This window comes from Beta vulgaris, chromosome 5 (genome assembly GCF_026745355.1).
Source record: "Beta vulgaris subsp. vulgaris cultivar EL10 chromosome 5, EL10.2, whole genome shotgun sequence".
NCBI classification, from domain to species: domain Eukaryota; kingdom Viridiplantae; phylum Streptophyta; class Magnoliopsida; order Caryophyllales; family Amaranthaceae; genus Beta; species Beta vulgaris.
In genome coordinates, this window is record NC_079206.1 from 24,993,303 (window position 1) to 25,016,016 (window position 22,714).

The 22,714-nt window shown below is 35.2% G+C and overlaps 1 protein-coding gene across 6 annotated transcripts; it reads left to right on the forward strand.

Moving 5' to 3' along the window:
* The first annotated feature begins 4,856 nt into the window (after nt 1–4,856).
* Nucleotides 4,857–20,757, forward strand: LOC104893185 (iron-sulfur cluster co-chaperone protein HscB homolog). 6 transcript variants are annotated; one of them, XM_010679275.4, is made up of 8 exons: nt 4,857–5,091; nt 6,820–6,967; nt 13,551–14,011; nt 15,644–15,740; nt 15,822–15,911; nt 18,348–18,413; nt 19,783–19,851; nt 20,149–20,757. In XM_010679275.4, the coding sequence occupies exons 3-8, from the start codon at nt 13,677–13,679 to the stop codon at nt 20,284–20,286; spliced, it is 795 nt and encodes a 264-aa protein (XP_010677577.1). In that variant the 5' UTR covers nt 4,857–5,091; nt 6,820–6,967; nt 13,551–13,676; the 3' UTR covers nt 20,287–20,757. The 6 variants fall into 6 exon arrangements, with proteins under 6 accessions (XP_010677577.1, XP_048500641.1, XP_048500642.1 ...); XM_048644684.2 differs by lacking the exon at nt 19,783–19,851; XM_048644685.2 differs by lacking the exon at nt 15,822–15,911.
* Nucleotides 20,758–22,714: the final 1,957 nt, after the last annotated feature.

A 22,714-nucleotide genomic window follows, 5' to 3' on the forward strand; every position in this document is an offset into this window, starting at 1 on the left:
CTTTGTCTATTTCGATGATAGATTTCTAAGCTATGATTAATTTAGCAATCACCATCATATGTAGCATTATGATTGAAAATAAGTTGATGTACTTTCCCCCTTTTTCCCTGGGCATCGCATATCCTAATGTCAACCTTTACTGACCAATTAGGCCTGCCAAAGATTGTCCCTATCCGACATGTAAAAAAAATATTATGCTACTGCTTAGGATTTTTCTTGCATATTTTCGGTCTCTATATTCGTATCCAATTGTTATGTCATGCTTAAAAATGTGGTGAGTTTAAAAATGCCTTGGAAAATTATAAAAATGTCCAATTTTGTTTAACATTTGAAGGTAGACTCTTTTGATGATTCAGTTCGAGGCGGAAGCTTTAGTAATCAGGTGCTGATTTTGCTTAGTTTGAGACTCTAAGCACTTGTATGTGTAGTGGCTTTCTTATCTTATGTGCTCACAATTCAGTTTTAGGCGGAAGCTTTAGTGACCAGGTGGTGATTTTGCTTAGTTTGAGGCTCTGAGCACTTGTACGTATAGCGGCTTTCTTTATCTTATGTGCTCACAATATTATAGAACTATTCATTGTTTTGCTTAATTAGATCTTTTGAACTATCTAGCAATTTGATACACTTTTCGGTTGGTGATATAATCAGATAAGAGGACTGATTCTTCACATATTGGCCAGTCTTGGATTGTTGTAATTTGCAGCAAATCGTTAAGCATGTTGTCATTTGAGCAAGTGAAGTGAATATATCAAGCAAAAAACCTGTTGAAAGGCTAAGTCAGGTATAACTTGCAAAAATGTCTATTTAATAAAGCAAAGACTTAAGGTATTATATAGAGTTATAGCCTTATATACTCCTAAAAAAATATATTATGCTCTGAAAACCTTCATGTATGATGAACGGTTAGGTAATGCACCTTCTGCCTAACTAATAGCGAGTTGCTTATTTTATTTATCTAATCAATAGTTGGATGCTTGAATTTGAGAAATAAAATATACATAATGTTGTTAGATAGTATGCACCTTCTGGCTAGCGAGTTGATTATTTTATTATCTAATCAATAGTCGGATGCTTGAATTTGAGAAATAAAATATCCATGGCTAGATGGATGTGGCGGGTACATCAGTACGTGAATTTGTAAGCCATTTTAAATTAATATTCGCTCCCTTTTTTGGATCATAAGTCCTCCACTCCTTATTACTCGCCTTATATTGTGTCATTGCCACCTTATTAGAGGGGAAGAGGACGACAAAAGCAACTACGATTATATTTCTTTCCGTCTCTAAAAAACCTGGTTTTACGTTCTCACCCTCCATATGTATGCATTTGGATTTAGATACATTGTGTCATTTCCCTTCTTTGAGATCCTCGAGTGCCACACGAGGCTTTCATGCCTCACCATGCCACTTAGCCCTCCTTTGTCCTTCCCCTTTCCTCAAATAACATGGAATATATCAAACAAGTTTTTGATGAAGATAAGCTGAAATAGCAAGGAACTTGAGGAGGACGTGGTGTCCATATCTTGTGCAAAAAGTGTAGCATTGCATGTGAAAAATTTAAGATAAATTTGAAATAAAAGCTCTAAAAAAGGTTCAATTATATAAACATCCTTTCAAAGATCTCTTTGAAGTTACCCTCATATCACTTGCAAGTTAGTTATCCTCTAAAGTTACCCTCATATTTCACTTACAAGTTACAAGGCATTGATCTCTTCTATAGTATTGAAAATCTTGGATATATCAAGAAAAGTTTTTTGACTTAAGTTCTTGACTCCTTGTTCATTCTAGACAACTAACCTTATTTTGAATTTCTGAAAAATCAAGTGTGTGAGTTTTCTAAGAGATGGTGCATCACGGCATCTTCTTTATTCAAAACTTGATTTTAGACAACTAAGTTGGCACATGGTTCTCACATTTCTATTTTTGTGGATTGAAATCAGATTGTGTGCAGTTAAATTACTCCCCAATAGTTGTTGTGAGATGAGCCAATGATAACAAACTAAGAACCTTAGGCAGGGTATTTGGAACTCTTCTTATGTCTTAGAAACGATGCCTGAGCCTCTATAATATTTCATGGAACTTTTTTGCTATATATGTATCTTTTTTGCAACTAAAATTATTCCTAAACTATGAACTCATATTATTTTAACTAGCTAGCTATAATTAGGAAACTTGAACAAAATTATGTTGCTACATTCACTAGATCATTGTGGAAAGACTTATTTTTTTTTCTTCTTTTTTTTTTACATCGATAAAACGTGCATTGATTAAAAACGAAATACAACCTATTTGCATCCTCTTTCTAGGCCTTTACCAACATCTTTTGTGAACTAATGAATACAAGGTACTTGATCCAAATCACAACAATTGCATCAATTTCAAGAAATAGGTTGTTGTAGTGGGGAGCCTACTATCTACAGGAATAGATTATAGCTCCATTTTAAAAACACTTCAAAGGCACGCGAGAAACATATAAGTTAACAACAATTTCTGAATTAAAGTTGTTACCTTAGCTATTGGAATTGCACTTCAAATAAACTTAATTATGTATTCTCTTTTCAAATGAAATTAACGAGTAAATAAATAGTGTTTGCACACCGGACTTCATTGGTTTGATTGATACAACTAATACAACGTATGTACTCAGCGTCTATTTGGAATACGTGCTAAATAGATATTTCACCACTTAAGGCTAACGGACTACAAATATCACAATTACACTATTTTGGGGCGCCGTGCGCGTAGGCGCGCGGAGCAACAACTAGTTCCTTCTAAAAGAGGTATTAGACAAGGGGATTCCTTGTCTCCTCTTTTATTTGTAGTATGTATGGAATATTTATTCAGAATTCTGAAGAGAGTTAGTGATCCAAAAATGTACATCAATGTAATTAACTCATCTTTGTTTTGCTGATGATCTGCTCCTATGCTGCAAAGGGGAGTTCACATCCATTCATGTGATTCTCAGGAGATATAAGCTATTTTCTGAAACTTATGGTTTACAAGCTAATGAACAGAAGTCTGCCATATATTGTAGTGGTATGAGGGAGGATGATATATAGAGAGTTTTGACAGATCTGGTTTTGTTAGAGGTCAATGTCCTTTCAAATACTTGGGGGTGCCAATTTACTCAAGGAGAATTAATGTTGCTGATTGTGAGGGTTTACTTGAAAAAATGGTGGCCAAAATATGACTTTGGAGCACCAGGGACATCTCTTTTGCTAGTAGACTACTACAACTAATTAATTATGTGTTGATTAGCATTCATTCCTACTGGGCTCAGGTTTTTGTTTTACCCAGACAGGTGCTTCATGAGATTGAAAGGGTATGTAGGGCTTTCTTATGGTCAGAGGAGTATTATAGTAACAAGGTTGGGTATGTCAAGTGGTCCAAGGTGTGCACATCTTTAAAAGCTGGAGGCCTAGGAGTGAGGAATGTTCATTTATAGAATATTAAAGCCTTGCAAAAGTATGTGTGGGTTGTTGAGAATAAGAGTGACAATCTCTGGGTGAAGTAGGTGCATGATGTATATATTAAGCATGATACTTCGTGGGAACATGTTCCCAAGAACACTAGCGGCAAATATGCTCTGTCAAGGAAAAGATAAAAGTGCATTATTCTGCAGGACAAATACATCAATTATTCAATTCAAAAGGTGTATCGAAAGTACACTGGGTAACATGAAATAAACCACTGGTGTTCTGTTATCTGGAGTACAAGTGGTGTTCCTAAGCACCAATTTTGTTGTTGGTTGTCGAAAGACCAAGGACAGATTACACAAGCATGGTGTGTGTGAGGATGACCTTTGTCCTCTGTGTGAGGAATATGATTAGGATCACAATCACCTTTTCTTTGACTGTCACTTTAGCAAAACGTGTTTTGAGCAAATCAAAAAGTGGTGTGGTGTGACTACTCAAACTACGAATATGCAGAGAGTCATTGAATGGCTAGTCAGGAGAAGAAGGGGGTCACATTTTAAAAGATCAGGGCAGATGGTATACTTTGTCTGGCATGCTAGAAATGAGGTGGTATCGCTTGGAAAGGTACATAGTATAGAATATACTGTAAAGCAAATTAAAAGTATAGTGAAGTACAAAGGTATAGGGTATATGCCAAAGAAAGTTAATGTTAGTGATAAAATGTAGATTGAATCTTTGTAAATAGTGGTGTTTGCTTTGGTCCTTGTTCAATCAAGGATTGATAATTTATAATTGGCGTTGGATGTTTGGAATATACTGATCTCACTTGCCTATCAAAAAAAAAATCATGAATTAGAACCATTGATTTGAGAAGGATTAAAATCTGACCATTAATTGTATATTGAAACATAAAAGAGGAAAGAAAAAAAATATGAAATTTGATCTCAACCGTTGATGATTTCGATACAACAGATGAGATTAAATTTGAAAACCGTAAGGCCTTGTTTGATTGTATATAGGAAGTCTACTTCTTAGGAAGTTATTTTTTCCATGTATTTGAAATTCCTAAGAACTTCCTATGGGAAGTAGAACTTCCTATGGGAAGCTCTACTTACCTAGGGGGGCCTAGGTAAGTAACTTCCTCCATTTTGGAGGAAGTAGAACTTCCTAAGAAGCGCAAATTCCCATGATTTTGTCAACAAAACAACTTCATATACTTCTACTTTCTAGGAATTTGCACGTCTCATGATTTATTTTGTCAACCAAACAAAGCCTAACATCATTAGGTATAAAAGAAGTTTACCTCAAACATTTCTCTTCTGCCTCCGATGCTTTGCATGCATTACCAGCCAATGTGCTGGTAGTTCCTACCAGGCTAGTAGCCTTGGTAGGGGTTAGCCTTGGGCTGACTTAATTATCCAATCAAAAAAAAAAAAAAAAATTCTCTTCTGCCTCCCTCGACGACCGATCCTCTAAGATTTCTTCCTCAAACCTCACAAGAACAGAAACCCCAACTCCTCGTGTTTCTCTCCTCTTCGACGCCCTCGCCTGGTGGCTTCTCCTTCACTGTCCCATAGCTCGCCTGTAGACCTCCACACAGCCCGAGCCTAACGCCGCGCCAGCCCATCTCTTAGATCGCCTCCCCCCTCATCTATGAAACCCTAACTGTGATTCAGGTTAGTTTATGTTATTTCATTTTTGTTTTCGTTTTTCAATTTTTGGTTTTTTCTTTTCTTGTTTCGTTTCGTTTATGTTTGTTCTTTCAATTTTTGTTTTCGTTTATCAATTTCTCGATTCTTTTCAGTTTTATGGGTTTTTTTCATCTTCGTTAACAATTTTATGACATTTTTGATTTATATGTGAACATGTGTGTGGATATATAATTTCTTTTAGAATTTACAATTTAGGGTTCGTTTTACGAGAATGAAAATTAAAATTTTCAATTTTGGGGTTAGTTTATGTTTGTTATTTTATTTTCGTTTTCATTTTTCGATTCTTTTATTTAGCTTTACTATTAGGTTTTAGTTTGTTCACTTTTATAATTACTTTTTTGATGACTATTTTTGAACTTTGTTCAACAGTAAACTGCTGTCGATGAGTTGCTGTGACTCTATTATTACGTTGACATGAAAATTGAGTGAATCATGAATTGTAAATGTAATTACATTTTTGTTTATGGGAAAATTGTATATTTGATAGTGTGATCAAACTCTGATCTTTGTGCACATCTTGAACATCAAGTATAATTTTGTTGTGGAGTATGATATAATCATATAATTATACTATTTTGTGTCTTGGTGACCTCAAAAACATATCATTGTTCACTATTATATTTATGTGGAATTAGAAATTCGAATTTGTTGTATGAAATTTTTTGCATGTTATCCAAAAATAAAAACAGTAGATAAAGCCCCAAAAAATAACCTCTTTTTAGAAAGAAAAACAAAATGCTTTTTTTCCAATTTTGTGATTATGTAAATATCACATAATATACAATACTTTTCTTTTACTTAATTTGAAATCAAAAGGTGAATTTTTAATGTTTATTTGATCTTTAAACATTCTCTCAATAAACTAGCACCGTATGAATTCGTGGGTCAAAAGTTGAATCCTACATTTATATACTAATATACTTACATAATATACAACAATTTTTCAAAAATATTATATGTTCAAAAATATGCTTCCTTTTTTCTTCTGTAATCTAAGTATTGTGGATCTTCTAATATACCATTTGTTTGGGACATATTGGTGACTAAAATATATCAACTAAAATGTTACACAAAGAAAAAATAACATATTGAAATGACTTTAGCTAGTTCAATCAAATTCTAGTTGAATTTAGGATCAATTGTAAATAAATTGGGTTAAACCGGATATTTATTGGGTTTAGTCAGGTTTTGATTAATATCTTATTGAGATACGGTCAGGTTCGGATTTGAATGCAGGTCTGTGTGGTCATGTCAGAATTTGAACTTGTTAGGTGCTGGTGAGGTATGGGTAATCTCATGTCAGGTTTAGGAACTGACTCTCACAAGTCGAACCAGGTTCAAGTCAGGTTGATGTCAAATCTATTTCTAACATCACTAAAGTGAAAGTATATCATAAAGTTAGAGTAGAATTTAAATTGAATTTGGAGTATAAAACGAATGAACTTGAGTATATAGCGTGGGTTCAAAACTTTGGAAAGAAGAAAAAAAATTCTGAAAAAAAAACAATAAAAATAGGTGAACAGAAAGGAAGCGTGTATTAAATAAAGATAGATCAACAACAGCTCAGTGGTTCCGCGTGTGAAACTTTAGAAATCTGCTTAGCCATTACGCTTCCCAAGTTCGAGCCCAATAACCTAAACCATTTCTCAGAATTTTCTCTAATTCTCTCTTCTCACTTTTTACAAAACCTAGGGTTTAACTCCACTCAACAAACGCACAAACAGGCTTTCACCTCTCGCACTCCGACGACAGGTGGCCCGCTGGCCGTGGCATACTCGCACGGACGTATTTCTCATTTCTCCTCTTCAGTCTTCTTTAGCCTCTACTCGAATTTGTTTAGGTAATTGGCTAATTTCTTTGCTTAAATTTTCATTTACCAATTCATTTAGCAATTAAGTAATGCTTGGATTGATGGTTATTTACAAACTAAATTATTGGAATGCTTGAATGAATTGAAATTATTGATTGCTATGAGATTAATTGAGACTCTCAAGTTTCAATTTTGTTGGGTGAATTTACTATTGTTATTGAAGTTAAATTTGGATTTTGGGTAATGCTTATTGGTTATTGAAGTTTACTTTGTTGACATTAGAGATTTAGAGTATAATATAGTAATGTCAAATTAGGATGGGTGATCAACTATTGAATGATAATTTAGTGATGTCAAAATATGAAAACTCGTAGAATGATTTTTTAGTATTTTTAATGTAATTTAAGTAGTTATTCTCGTATTTATTGGTTGTAATTATAAACTTGAATTGACGTATTTTATTTTTAAGCAATTTAAATTGGTCTTTTTTTTATTTAACATCTCGTTAATTCCGAACCCACGCTGGTGAAATCCTGGATACGCCACTAAACTTGAGTACTTGACATAGTTGAAACTTATCAAGAAATTAAGTTATATGTTATAAATTCAAGTACTAATAAAAAATTATCATGTTAAAATTTGTATGTAAATTGGAGTACTATCCTGAATTTGGGTAATGTGTGAATTCAGTTCAGATACAGTTAGAAATCAGTTTAAAACAATTTCAGTTTAAAATTCTTTCAGTTAATTTAGCTACATATTCAATTCAGTTCAGTTGATCAATCAACTTTTCAGTTTTTCACGGTTATTTTCAGTTACGGTGCTATGAACTGATATTTTAGGGTAAGGGTAATTTAGGTATTATCTTAATGAGTAGCTTAGGGAATAAGCTAGGTAGTGTTGTTAAGAAAATTACTCTATATATAGGGTTAATTAGAGAGAAGAAAGGATGTTGAAAATTGTTGAGAATATTAGGGAGCTTTTAAGAGTTCATTTGGGAGTGTGTCAAGTCACTCGAATACTTGGCAATCTATCTTTAATTTCTGTAATTTTCAGTTTATCAATCAAATCTTCATCTTCTTCCTCAATTTATGCATTTATTGGTATCTAAGCTATGTTGATTCATAGCAAATGGTATCAGAGCAGAACAATTCTAGGAGATTAGAGTGTTGATTTTTCAAGTTTTTCAAAAATAAAAAAAAAAAATTCTGCAATGGAGGTCGCCGGAAGAACTGTAGCAAAACAGATGCAAATGTGGATCAATGAGGAGTTCGCATACATCACACACAAGAGAGATCGAGGATTTTCAGATCTCGAAGAAGAAAGGAGGATCCGAAGAGAGCTTCAACTTCCAGAGTTCAATGGAAGGAACCCTGAAGGTTGGATCATGGAATTGGAGGACATCTTCCATTTTTTCCAGTTGGATGAGTCGGCGAAATTAAAGGCTGCCACCATGACTCTTGTGGGAGACGCGCATCGGTGGTTCGAATGGGAACACCGACGACGACCGTTCCATGAGTGGAAAGAGCTGAAGGCCCTCGTGTGGCGATATTTTGGTTCGACAATGACGATTTCATGGCAATCAGATCTAGAGAAAGGAAAGGTGGTGGAGAAAACGAACGCCGTTCAACCAGAGGAAAAGAAGTTGTTAAACGTGAGTGTTAGTCAAGGGTTTGAAATAGTTAAGGGCTTAAACCGTGGGTCTGGTGCTTATTTAGGTGGCTTCACTGTTGCGGTAGGAGGAGAAATTAATGGGAAACCATTGTTGAGCAACCCTCGAACCAGACCAGAGAGTAGGAAACAGGCGGTGAAAACAACCACCAATGACTTTCCACAACCACATTGTAATAGCCCTGTTTTTACGAACCTTTATTTAAAAGCTTATGGATAAGCATCATCATTCTTAGTGGTTAAGAAAGCTTGTGGATAAGCATCATCATTCTTAATGGTTAAGAAAGCTTGTGGATAAGCATCATTATTCTTAATGGTTAAGAAAGGTCAAAGAAGATAAGAACCATCATTTTATTGGCTAATAAGGCTTTGGAAACCAATAGATAAGTGAGAAAGTCCTTGAGAGCCTTAAACATTAAGATTATGAAAATCGTTTGGAGATTGTTTTATCGGGTAGCGATGAACTTCCAGTTAAAGAGCCATTTGGGATTGAATCCGAGCTCAGAACCCAACCAAACTTGATATATGACATCTTGGGATGTCTTAAGGTTAAAATGGTCATTTATGCCCAAGAATTACGTGGCTAATAAGGTAAATTGCTTACATAGTAAAACCTGGCCAGCTGAAATTACAGCTCAGACCTATCCTCAAAGAAAGCTGCTTAGCAGCTACTTAAGTGTCGATCTCTCAAAGAACTTTTTATGCATGAAAGCCAACACCTTAGGCTAACACCTCAAGCAAGAATCACCAAAAACGCCAAGAAACCGACCTTGCCCAGAAGAGGTTTCCCTCTCCCAGGGGTACCGCCAGAACAGACTATAAAAGCCTGTTCTGGATTTTCGTCTCTTTTCTCTTATTTCTTCCTCTTGGACACCCACTTTTCTTTACATAGAACTCTTCTAGACATCCATACAAAGTAGTTCAAGCTTTGGTTCCAATCTTTAGACCTTAAACTCATATAGAAAACCTTGCTGAAAGATCACATAAGTTGTGTAAGTTCAACAGTTTACACCTCTTGTATTTAAGCTTAGTTTTTCATATCTATAAGTTGTTGAAACTAATCTTTAGCATTTTATACATTCAGGGGAAGCTTAGGAGTAGTTAACCAATGGATTAAGGAATTTCGTGGCTTTAAGCATCCTTAGTTAAGGTACACACTTAGTTTGGTTTTACCCTAGAGATTTCCATACCTATAGTTAGGTGATTGTTTCTTTCTAGTGTAAAGCATGTTATGAAATGAATTTACTTATGATGTGTATTTATTATTGTATATTGAGTATGTTAACATGGATATACATGCTAAGGTTCATTAGAGATGTTTCATTTGACCTAAACAACACTTATACACTAAGTCATTACGATTATGATTCTTAATGGAATGTGTTTAGTACATGGACTTGTGGAGTAATTATGATGATTAAGGTGGAGTTGTTGTGGTGGTTGTGGTGAAGTTGTTGTGGAGTTGCTATTGTTGTTGTTGCTGTGTTGTAGTAGTGTTGTTGGGTTATTGTTGTTCTGTCATTGTGGTTGTGTGGAGTTGTTGTGAAGCTGTTGCCTATTGTTGTTGTTGTATCGTTCTTATTGGATAGTCGTTGTTGATGATGCGAGGGAAGTCCTAATCTTAGAATTGGGAAACTGTTATAATTATTGTAGTTGGAGTTGATATGTATGAAGTCGAGTTATGAGTTATGGGAATGACTTCATTAATTTCTATTTGGGGATTCAGTTTTATTAGCATAATGGTTGCGTTAGAAGAAGATAATTAGAATAGTTAAGATTGGTTGTTGATTATTGTTATTGTTATGAGGTGATTATTGGAGGATGATTTTGGAATGGAGTATCATTCGGAATTATGAAGGAGATTATAATGTTGGAATTGATATATTGGTTAAGGATTTGAGTGCAACATAGAAATCAGTTTATTGAGGTTTATTTACGAGTCGAGCTAGCTTTATATTCTCAATATAATTGTTGGTAGCACAATTAGGTGCTTGATTTAGGTACAGTTGTGAGTTATGTTTAGTTTGTTTAGTTATATAATTTGGAATTTGATTATGAATTGGGATGCAAGTCGATGTAGCTAATATCATCGAAGTTATAGATATTAATTAAGGATTAAGGAAATTAGAATGTTAAAGGTTGAAATTTGTGAATTGGGAATTAGTTTAAGTTTGGTTATTGATTATTGATGTTATCGTGAGATGGTTGTTGGAGAATGGCTATTAGAAGTATATAATTCAAGATGATATGGGAAATCAAGTTATGATGCTTGGAGGTTTCGTATAATTGTTATAGAGTTGAGGTAACCTTTGGGTTCAGCAAAATATATTTAAATGCTCCCGTGGGCTTATATTGAATTTTGGATATCATATAGTTTGTGGTAATGGCCATGATTATAGATACATCTCTATGAGTTAGTTGTGAATTGCTATTGGATTGTTATAAAAGTATCATTTTGTTCAATTATCGAAATCGTTCGAAAATACTATATTTCTCAAAATATGATTTGGTATGATAATGAGGAAATGATTCGGATATGAGTTAAGACCAGATAAGGTCGAATATGGTGTTATGTTATGAGTATTGAGGATTCAAGTATGAATCATTAAATATCTTATTTTATAAATATGAAAGTGAGGCATGAATAGGCACCCCGAGTTAGGGCGGGTAGAGTCCCTAGCTGTTGCCTTCCAGGAGGGCGAATTCCTGGCGTTATAGGACATGTCCGGGTAGTCTTGCAAGCATAACAATAAAAGGCTGGGTGACGACCCTCAATAGTTTGGAGACAGCTGGTACTGCGTGGTACCCCTCTCCACTCGCGTTCATGCCGAACGATCTGATTTTGTGAAAATATATCAACTAAGTTGAGTGTGATTATCTGCTACTATAACTATGTGTTGGTTTTCAAAATACACCTAAACTTGTATTTTCTATTACACAGTGTGTACTCAGCTTTGCTGATGGTGTTGTCATTTCTGTGGCCTGTCACTTGGTAGGTGGCAGAGTCAAACATTGTTGCAGGTTTGGTGTTGTAAGCTCAGGATTCTGAAGTGAAGCAAGATAAAGATGTCGTCGTAGCTTATGAATTGAGTTTGTATTTTAGATAGTCAATTATGGAATAGTTCTCTGATATATTTCATTGTATAATATTTGGGAATATTAGTCGAGATATCGGTGTAATTGAAGGCTTATATAAAGGATTTTGCTTTGTGGGCCAATAACCCACAGGTTCAGGATGGTTTTGTAGGTTATGTTTCCGCTGCGAGTAAATGTTTAATTCGAGGCTTACTAAGCATTGATTGTGATTAGTTAATCTTAAGTGTGCTTACCTAGCAGCTCGGGAAAACGGGCTGTTACACACATGAAGAAGAAATTGGAGTAGAAGAAGAGCCTATGAGAAACGGATCTGGGAAAGGTGCTTTAGGCGGTGGTCAAGGAGGTCATGCCGGTGGTAGATCAGATAGTGGGACAAGTGGAGTCACTAGTAGGCGAAAAGGAGGAAGACAAAACGAAGGAAGAAGTGTAGGTTGCGGGTCAGGTGGTGGTCCAGGTTTCTCCGGTGGTGGTGGCGATTGTGGTAGTTACGTGAGAGGAGGTGAAGCTGCTACTGTAGGGTGGCGAGTTAGAGGAGATTTGCCGGAAAAAAACTACCAACGAAGGTTTAGATTTCTTGTCCGGCGAAGATTCTGGTGGTGAAGAATGGTGGCGCTTACATTGGGTCTTGTTGCAGAACTCTTCAGAAGATGAGCGTAATAGGAGCATGGTTGGCTTGGAGAAGAAGCCAATTAGGGAAGAAACAAGTAAGGGCTTTTTTGTACAATTGCTAAAAGCAAGTGACAGCACACCAAAAAGGCATATGCCTTATTCCTTCAGTCAAAAAGCACACCCTACTTTAATGAATGAGACAAGGCCTGAAAGTGGACCCTTTCATATCAAACCCATTTATTATTCAACTTCTGATGACAGGTTTTTTAATGGGCTCAATAAGTCTAAACCCACTTTCCCCCCACCAATTCTGAAACCCATTTACCTCTCTAATTTTACTCAGTCCAAACCCAATCTCTCTTCCCAGTTTTTCATTTCCCATTTTCCTTCCCTTAAGCCCAATCTGCCACCATATTACAAACCCATTTTTGAAAGCCTTGCATCTAAAACTAAACTCACCCCTCCAGCTTATATTTCCACACCCAAACCAACAAACCCAGCTTTCCCGCATCAAATTCAAAATTACGTTTCCATCTTTTCCTCCCACCTCAACCATAACTTTATTCTCTTCCATGACAACTTTCATTTACCTACAACACTCACCAATGAGGAGCTTGAATGGCAATGGAAGCCGGGCATCAATTTTCAACAAAACAATGTCAACTGCTGTAGAGGCCGGGAATTCAGCGCCAATTACTATCCACCTTGAGGACAAGGTGGAAGTTTGGGCGGCCGGTAATGCTATGAACTGATATTTTAGGGTAAGGGTAATTTAGGTATTATCTTAATGAGTAGCTTAGGGAATAAGCTAGGTAGTGTTGTTAAGAAAATTACTCTATATATAGGGTTAATTAGAGAGAAGAAAGGATGTTGAAAATTGTTGAGAATATTAGGGAGCTTTTAAGAGTTCATTTGGGAGTGTGTCAAGTCACTCGAATACTTGGCAATCTATCTTTAATTTCTGTAATTTTCAGTTTATCAATCAAATCTTCATCTTCTTCCTCAATTTATGCATTTATTGGTATCTAAGCTATGTTGATTCATAGCATACGGTTTGTTTCAGTTCAGTTGTAGTTCAGTTTTAGTTTTCCATTTACAGTTTATTTCAGTTTGAGTTCATCATTTTTCAGTTGATTTCAGTTACAGTTACTCCCAGTTTAGTTTAATTCAGTTCAAATTTCAATTCATTTTAGTTTAACCATCAGTTCATTAACCAAACTGAGAACTCTACTCCTAGGAGCACAATGCACACATTATACCCAGAGGGCAGAAGGCGAAAACTTGATACTCACTCAGGTTAAGTAACACCTGCTAGAAACCAGAAAGTACCTATTGCCTATTGGCTTCAACATTGCAAGATAATATGATGAAAACCGTCAAAGTCCTATGTCGTCGATTCTCAGTTTTCTCCCGCACAGAACTTCGATCCATCTCTTCCGTTTCTCCTAATACCTTCCATTACCACACTCAGTCTCTCTCTTCTTTTTCCCCCACCTCTCTTCCTCATAATTTTCTCCATACTTTTCCCAATCAATCATCCAAGCTTTTTTGCTCCCAATCTTTTTCAAATTCCGAGCTTCGACGATGCTGGAACTGCAATTCATCTGCGACAACGTCAGACCTCTTTCTCGTTTGCAATAATTGTCGCTGCATTCAACCCGTTGATCCTTCAATTGATTACTTTCGTATTTTTGGCTTGTAAGTTTTCTCTCTCATCTTTTTCTTCTCTTCCACTAGTAATGCAGACTGCAGAGGTTATTTTTGAAATTAGATTATGTTTTAATCTGTTTTTTCTGTGTTGGAAATTTAGCTTACAGTTTCTATTCTAATTTGCTGGTTTTGTGAACTTCTAATTCATGCAATTTTAAGTGACAATATTTCCTATTTGCATGGATTATTTTCCATAGTCAGTTGCACAAGGATTTTCTATATGTAGAATGAATTTTGGGCTATAGGAGTTCCAATTTGTAGCATTTATGACCTATGATTTCATCATGGTGATTTGCATTTTATGTAAACCAAGGGTAAAAGTTTAAACAACATCAACAGATATGCACTAATATTTCACAGTTATGTAGTCACATAGATAAAGGTATATAATAGGTCCTCCGTTTTTTTAAGTTTCTACACTTGCATATAGTGACCACTAACCACTATTTATTAACTGATCTTGTCCCATACGTTAGTCCTTACGTATAAGAGATAACATAGTTAGGTGGGATCTTGTTTGATTAATCTTTATGTAGATTTTCATAATATCTTTTTATAGTTTCTCGCTATGCGTTATTGAATATAGGGTTTTCCTATGTAGTGCGGTGTGCTTGACGAAATTCCACGTTGTACGCGACCTTTTTGAACTTTTCAAATTGCATCCATAAGCTTTTTAAATGTTACACAAAATGCCCTTACTAATTGAAGATCGTACCCCGAACCCCACTCAACCTTCAATTTCTCAGGATCATACCCAAAACTTTACTCAATTAACAAGGCTTAAAAATCCTATCCTATACCCACATGGTAAGAAAGTCCTAGAATCTACTGGTTAGTATTTTATACAAGGGCATATTGCATAACGTTTAGTTATATCAGGGATACAATGTGGAAAGTTCAAAAAGGTAGGGTACATCGTGGAATTTTGTAGAACACGGACACTACGTAGAAAAACCCTTAAAGATATTATTGATCAAAGTAATGCATTGGTGATGGTGTGAATATAAGAAGTGTATCAACTAAAAAAAATAAATAAAGGAAGTATATCGCATCCATTTCCACACCTTTTTTTACAATTTTTACCCCTTGATTTGCAAATCAAGGTGATTAACTTGGACTTTGTCGAGATAATATGTTTGCCATATTAGAAAGGAAACATGAGGCAACATATTATTTTCGCTGTGATAAATGTTGATCCTGTTGTGATAGTATACTTCAGCAAAGTGTTTAAATGTTATAAGAACTTAAAGCTAAAATGTATAATCATACTATGGATATGGATTATTGCATGAGACCTATGTAGCATGAAAAGAAGAGAAGCTAACAATTCATCACTGAGATATGTGAAGCATATTACAATTGCAATTATGTGATTTTTAGAAAAATCACATAATTGCAATTGTGATATCTCTAGCTTCTTTAGCACAAGTAGTCTAGAATTTCGGGACGAAGCATGGGGAAATCTCAGTAGTCTAGAGTTCTAGAACGGAGATGTTTGGAGAACGAGTAAACCTTAGGTCCAGAGGTTCTGTGCTACGTAGTATGAGACTACCTGTTTGCCCTTAAAAAGAACTGAGACTACCTAAAGTCCTGAAGTTTTACTTGTTTGGAATGTCACAGGGAGCAGATATTTGACATTGACGAGAGTAATTTGGAGGGGATGTATAAAGACTGGCAGAAAAAATTACATCCTGATCTAGTTCATTCGAAGTCTGAGGTTTGTTTTTATATGTTATTAGTATGTTTGGGAACACGTCTTGTCCTTGTAAGTTGGCTAATTCTTGCCGTGTGTAACTAGAGCGAAAAGGAGTATGCTGCTGAGCAATCTGCTCGAGTTATTGATGCATACAAGACGCTAAGAAATTCCTTGTCCAGAGCTATATACCTTGTGAGTACAACTTGGTCTTTGCGTTTTCTGTTTCCTTGAGATATAGTCAGGCTTTTTATTTCGGGGCTGTGATTATGTATGTTGGACCACATTTGTCAATGCTATATGTATTTCTTCTTTGGGATGCTTAGCTTAGTGTAGCAAACTCAATTAAATACTGTCAGTGAGTTTCTCATCTAGGGCTGGGTAAGGGAGGTTAGCTGTATGTGGCCTTACATAGACAATTGTGAAGAGGCTTATTTAGATCTTTGGGCTTTACCTCTATGAGTGCCTTGAGGTTGGTCTTTTTAGACCTTGAAACTGCAAGTTGATTGACCGACCTACCACTTAATTGTAAATAAACAAAGACAAGTTAGTGTAACATCTGGTAGCTGAGTCTAGGCCTCTAGGGTACTCCAACAATGTGATCTTGATCAATAGTCACTTCCAGCACGGAACAAATGTCATCAACACAAAAGCTGTATTTTTTGTATTAATGAATGTTGGAAGAGTGATTTCTCAAAAATGATTAGATTTTCCATGCACCACTGCATTACTATACCTTCACTTAGATTCTCGAAATGATACCTCAGTATGGAGTGCTCTAATGAGAATGTGTGCTTGATTTTTGAGAATATTAAAGTCATTGTTATTAGGAAGATTGTTTAAGCGGTAAGTTTAGTAAATCTGGATGGACATATTGAGATGATGTACTGATGTACATATACAAAATTATGCTTCTCGCCTTATGCAGATCTCATACGTTTTGGGAGTTAGCATATTTCTGCATATGTGCACATCTTATAATGTCTATTGAGAATAATCTTTTCAACGACCTTCCCATGTCACCAACTTGCACGCTCTGGAAGGCCAAGCACACATGTTCATCAGAAGACTTCCTACTAAGGTTCCACTTGGTGAATGTAAGAGAAGCTATTGTATCATTTTGGTGAACGGAGAACCTACAAGATATTCCTATGAGGGACGATGGCTTCTTAATATGAAATACTTACAGCATGCCATGAATCTGTGATGAATGTTGTGAGAGTTTTAGGGTATGATCTTGTACCCGCAAGTCAAAGAAGTGCTCCAGAGCATAACAACTCATCTGAGGTTATGAAGTGCAAAGCAATTCTCCACAACTAAACCCTGAATATGAAGTCAACGAGGAAGTAGATCTAGAGTAAGAAGAGTAATTATAGCAGGGTTAGAGAATCTAGTGACGATGAAGGTCATGTGTACCGAACTAGTTCCTAATATATTTGTTTCAAAACTGTTTTTTTTTGCATAGCTTTTTCATGTTCTCTTTTAGTAATTACTTGACTATGTGAAACACTTAAGATCAATGAAGTTTGGCGACATCATTCTATACTTGTCGAGATGATGTGCTACAATAGTAAGTTTTGCAACGATATTGTGTGATGTAGTTCCTTTTGAATGGGATATGCGATTTCGATCTTGATGCATATGGATGTGAAAGAATGTGCGCAGGTTTAAAAATGTGAATAGATGTGCTTTGGTGATAAGCGAGTGTTAATTTGCAGGTTATGTATGTAGCTTAACTACGTATACACTAGCTGCCGTAGAAGAAGATACAAAAGTATGGCTGAAACCCTAGAACATCTTCTTGCTTGTTTAGGATCTTGAATGGTTGTTCCATTATTTTGGGGTTAGTGCTGCAAAACCAATTGAATAACCATGAAGGCCTAGAGCCTTAAGCTGCAATGGTGAAGACATTAGCCACTTTGAGACCCACAAGTCTGTATATCATTCTTGAAATACCATTTTGTGGCTGGTTAGAGATGATGTGAAACACGCGTATGGTAGGGGTTTTTATTTCATAAATGTAATTGAGATGTTACTTCAATAGCAAAAATGTCTTTGGCACTGGCCTCAGCTGCTAAACCTTCTGGCTGTTGGTACTCTCAGTATTTCCCAAAATTATTGCATTAATTCTACAGGCAAGATCTGCAAAGATCTTTAATATCAAATTCCATTTCTGTTGGACAATTTATCAGTTATCTACTACCTCATCATTTATCAGACTCTAATATAAGAGGAGCAGGGAGCATAGAAACTATTCAAGAATTTATATGGCCGCTATCTTAATATCCTACTTAGACAAATGTCTGCACCGTGGGAAGGTGAGGACTGCCAATATGTGATTGAAATTGACTTATCTATTATTCAACTCATATAAAATTATAAATAGACTGTCCGAGGTTGAGTGTAAAATAGTCAACGATTTTGCTTTTGGCTATTGTGAAATTCGCATTGAAATTTACCCACTGGGGACTGGATTAATATACATGGTGTCAAATGTATTGTTTTGTATTCTTTTAGTGTTGACTGACAAGTTACTTATGATTCTGATTTGTCCTCCTGTTAGATCTTCATCATCATTCATCAGACCTCATTTAAGGCGAAATTGATATTCAGTGCACTTTACCTTGGCAGATGAAGCTACGGGGTGTGCATGTTGATGAAGAGCAGACTGTTTCAGATCCAGAGTTGCTAGCTGAGGTGAGATATTTAGACAATTTATGGCATCATATATGCTGTGTAACTTGTCATACCTTCATCAGTAGTTCAGTACCTCACAGAAACTAACCATATTTGCTACTGGAATATGCATGGTAAAGTAATCTGTTGCAGGACTGTGTTGCATGTCTACACTAATTTAATTTGGGACCATTGGACCAGAAAGAACCAACTGAATACTTGTAGCAATGTTTTCCCCTTGAACTGATGTTTTAGAAGTTCGTCTATGCTGGTAGGTTGATGGGACTTTTTTTTTTTTTAATCAGAGAAAATGAAAAGCCTCACTTTCTGGGTTACAGATAATACAACATTTACTAGATGCTACAATTAGGATTAAAAACAGAAGGGACAGGAGATCTGTTAATAACATCAGCTAATAAAAATTGTCAAGGTTTCAGCTGGTCAAATGTCATTATGTAATTTGCACTTCGTGATGATTTAATGTTTAGCATGAATGTTACCGATGTACTATATGAATCTGTATGGAGATTGGAGAAAAGTTGAAAGGAGATTACATTTGGTACTCCTTGCTTTAGACCTTTTTTATGATGGAGTGGACTATGGTCATCTTTTCTTTCGCTTTCATTTACAGTGTCGTTTTAATATGATTACTGTTCATATAGGGATCTTCTTTTCTTTTTCAGACAGCTGATCTCTTTACAGTGGATAATATTAATATATAATTGATAAGCAAACTAACCCAGTTCTTTCCAATCTTTGAAAGATTTATGTCTATTCAATTGATGGGTTATGAAATACGAATTTCTTTTTACCCACTAATTATCTAGTATCATCCTTATGGTAGTTCCCTAGTTGGTATATATTTAGGGGTTTAGTCAACGAAATATTAGCGACTTTTGCGAGAAGATGATTGAAAAGTCACTAAGTTAACGATATTGGGGCACAGAGTGGAATAATAATGTCATCGTCTGCTACATACAGAAGTCGAAAATATAAGGGCATTTTTAGAAAATTTCAGAACATTTGGGACTAGTATTAAAGTGCTTTCTTGTTTGCTAGTCTATACAAATATATTAAAAGGCGTGCGAAAACAAGAAACTGTGCCACGTGGCGCCCTCCCTTGGGAGTTTTAGTTCATGTAATCCATGTACAATCAAAAAATTAAGAAATTGCATAGTATAGGGTTTGATCTTGAGTTCTCAAGTACATATACTAAAGTTTTAACCACTAGGCTAAGTTGTATTTAGTGTTATTATCATAAAATATTATATTAATAAATGAAATTTTTTCTTACTCGGGGCATAGCCCGGGCCTAATAACTAGTTTTATTTCCAAATCATTGCTAATTTTGTATGCTTGGCTAAATAGGTGAACTTTTTTATCATTTCAGATTATGGAGCTTCGAGAATCTGTTGAAGAAGCTCCTGATTCTCAGGCATTGAAACATATCCAGCATGAGGTTTGAGAATTTTAATTCTGAAATTGTGTTTCTTGTTACATTTTTTCAAATTACTGTGGCCGGCTGATCTGCTATCTTGAAACGAGAGCTCTGGAAAGGAAAAATTGAGAATATATTGTGTATTCTCCGTCCCTCTGCTACTAGATGGCTTAATTGTTCGACTGGTATAAATTCATGAGTGATAACATATGGAAAGTATAACACAAAGTTGCAGATATCGCTAGTTTGATTATGTCGGCTTTATGGTATATATGGAGTTTTCATTTTCCCTAATAATATGTTACCATATTGGTCCAGGTACAAGAGAAGTTGAAACAGTGGTCTGAAAGATTTGCAGGAGCGCTCAAGAAGCAGGATACTGAAGAGGCATTAAATGTCATCCGTAGAATGACATATTATAAACGTGCAAATGAAGAAATCGTGAAACGGTTGTGATATTGAATGGTGGTTTTGTTCTTAGAAATATTAGGTGATGCGCTTGCTGTTTGTATTCGATTCTTTTGGGTGTTGCGAGTTTTTGCACTCCGAAATTGCAGAGTTGAAAAAATTGGCCCGACTCCTTTTCAAGTGTAGGAGTAAAGTTGGCAAAAGCATGACATAGAGCAATGGTGGGAGTGGCGTGGTGATCATGAACATGCCATAGGAGCGCAAGAAGTCTATAGATTAGCTACATCCTGACTTTGTCTTGAATAATTTTGGTCAATACTTCTTAGGATAGCTTGGATGATGCATAATCATAAATGTAAAATATATCTTTATAAATATAACCGTGATATACACGGGCAATATGGTCTAATAAGTTATAGAATTATGGTGTAAGTTCTGATTTTTTTTGGATGCTCCTATATGGAGATAAGATATTCTTATAATTGTTTAATGCCGCTATGAAGAGAGATATTGATTGAACCTTGTTGGTACGGTTATGAGCCCAAAGAAGCAACTTAAAGAAGAAAAGTTAGATGGCTCGAGTGGTTTAGAAATAAGATTCTTAATTCTTTTATTTAGTTTGGAGGCAAATGTTTACCCAACTTGATAACTCGATATGAAACTGACTTGAAAATTACGGGTTTGGGTTGAGATTTTTGATGTAAAATAAAAAATGGGTCAACCCAATCCATAATACAAAGGGTTAGGTCTGGATTGACTTTTTGAACATAAAATAAACCGAATAACCTAATTCAAAAGTCGGATTATTTTCAAGTTGTGTCAGCTTGAAGTTAAGCAGACTTTCATATATCACCTATCTTTTGTTATTCTTATTTGTATTGGGCCAAGCCCATTTCTTGGATCACCTAAATTTCGTTTCAAGTCATTATTTTATACTTTCATAACTTAGTGTGTATAGTTGATTTTCATTTCAGGTCATTTTGGGTTGGTTTCGAAATCAGTAAGGTTGGGTTGGGTTATGATTTTCAACCTGAAATTAGAATCTGGTAGGGTTTGGGTTAAGAGTAAGTGACCTGAAATATAAATCAAGTCAACCTGAAATCGACTCAACCCAACCTGATTGTTAGCCCTGTGTCTAGGTATTCAAATTCACTTTGGTGTTCCATTCACATCTTAAATCTTAACACTTTGGTGCTTTTTTTTTTTTCCAAGATACATTCATTTCATTGTTTTTTTTTTTTTTTTTTTACTTTTTTAGGACCTAAATGACTTGGTGGCTACTGAGCATTTTTGTTGTTAAAAAAAATAAATTATGGTTAATAATGAAAATTTCGAACTTTTAACTTTGGTTGGAATTGATGCCTATTCAACTTCTTTGACCAATTTTAGGAAAAATAAGCCCAATAAGTAAATATGAATGTGGAGTAGATATATGTCAACTCTTTCTCAAAACATTATCTACTTGTTTTTTCTGGTTTATAAGACACATTTTTGATATTTTATTATCTTTCGTTGCCAATAAAAAACATGAAAGATGTTGATATCTCACGAGTGTGTTTAGATAGAAGGGAAGTGTTTCCCAAAAAGTCGTTTCTTCGTACTTTCTTTTGTTTAAATTAGACGCGATTTAAGAGGGAAATATGTGGGCTGATTTTATCTTCAAGGGTCAAAAAGTTACTTTCTCTTGTGAGGCACGAGAAACCGCACTTTCCGTCATTATCAAAGGCATTATCCATCTCACTTCACAAAACAATATTTCTCTCTCCTCAACTAAAGTGTGCAGAATTATTCATTCTTTTTTATTCCGGTGATTTAGTTAACTATATCTTCTCTCTACTCTCACGCATTTTCCATACTTTAAGTAATTGGAATCATTTAAGTAGATGTTTTTAGTTTCGAAATGCATTATACACTTGAAGACAATTAGCCTAATGATTAATCACTATACATTGACTAATATATACTCGTACGATCTTGTGTTTATACGCTAATCTATAATCAAAACGCAATCAATTCATCTATACACTAATATATACTCATAACGCAATACATTGATCTATACATTAAATCGCTAATTTGGTTGAGCCTAATGATTACCTACTTACACTAACTTTAATCATCATCATCGCCAATTATGATCATTCATCATTATCAAGTATCATCACTTAATCACCATCAATTATCAATCCATCATCAACAGTTACAAGTCAATATACATATTGAAAAATCCAAGGAATAATTGTGTTACATAGTAACGTTACAAGTTATCATACAAATCAATGTAGATTTTAGTATTCCTAATGTAATCATAATCAGCACACAAAGATGCAATAATTATGCAATTGAAAATATTAATTAGAAATTTTGATCATCAACCAAATGTTTAACCTGTAAAATACAATAATTTCACATTAAACATAGCAACTTTCAATCGCGTTTTTGTACACAAATATAGACACGTCTCTTGATGGTATCA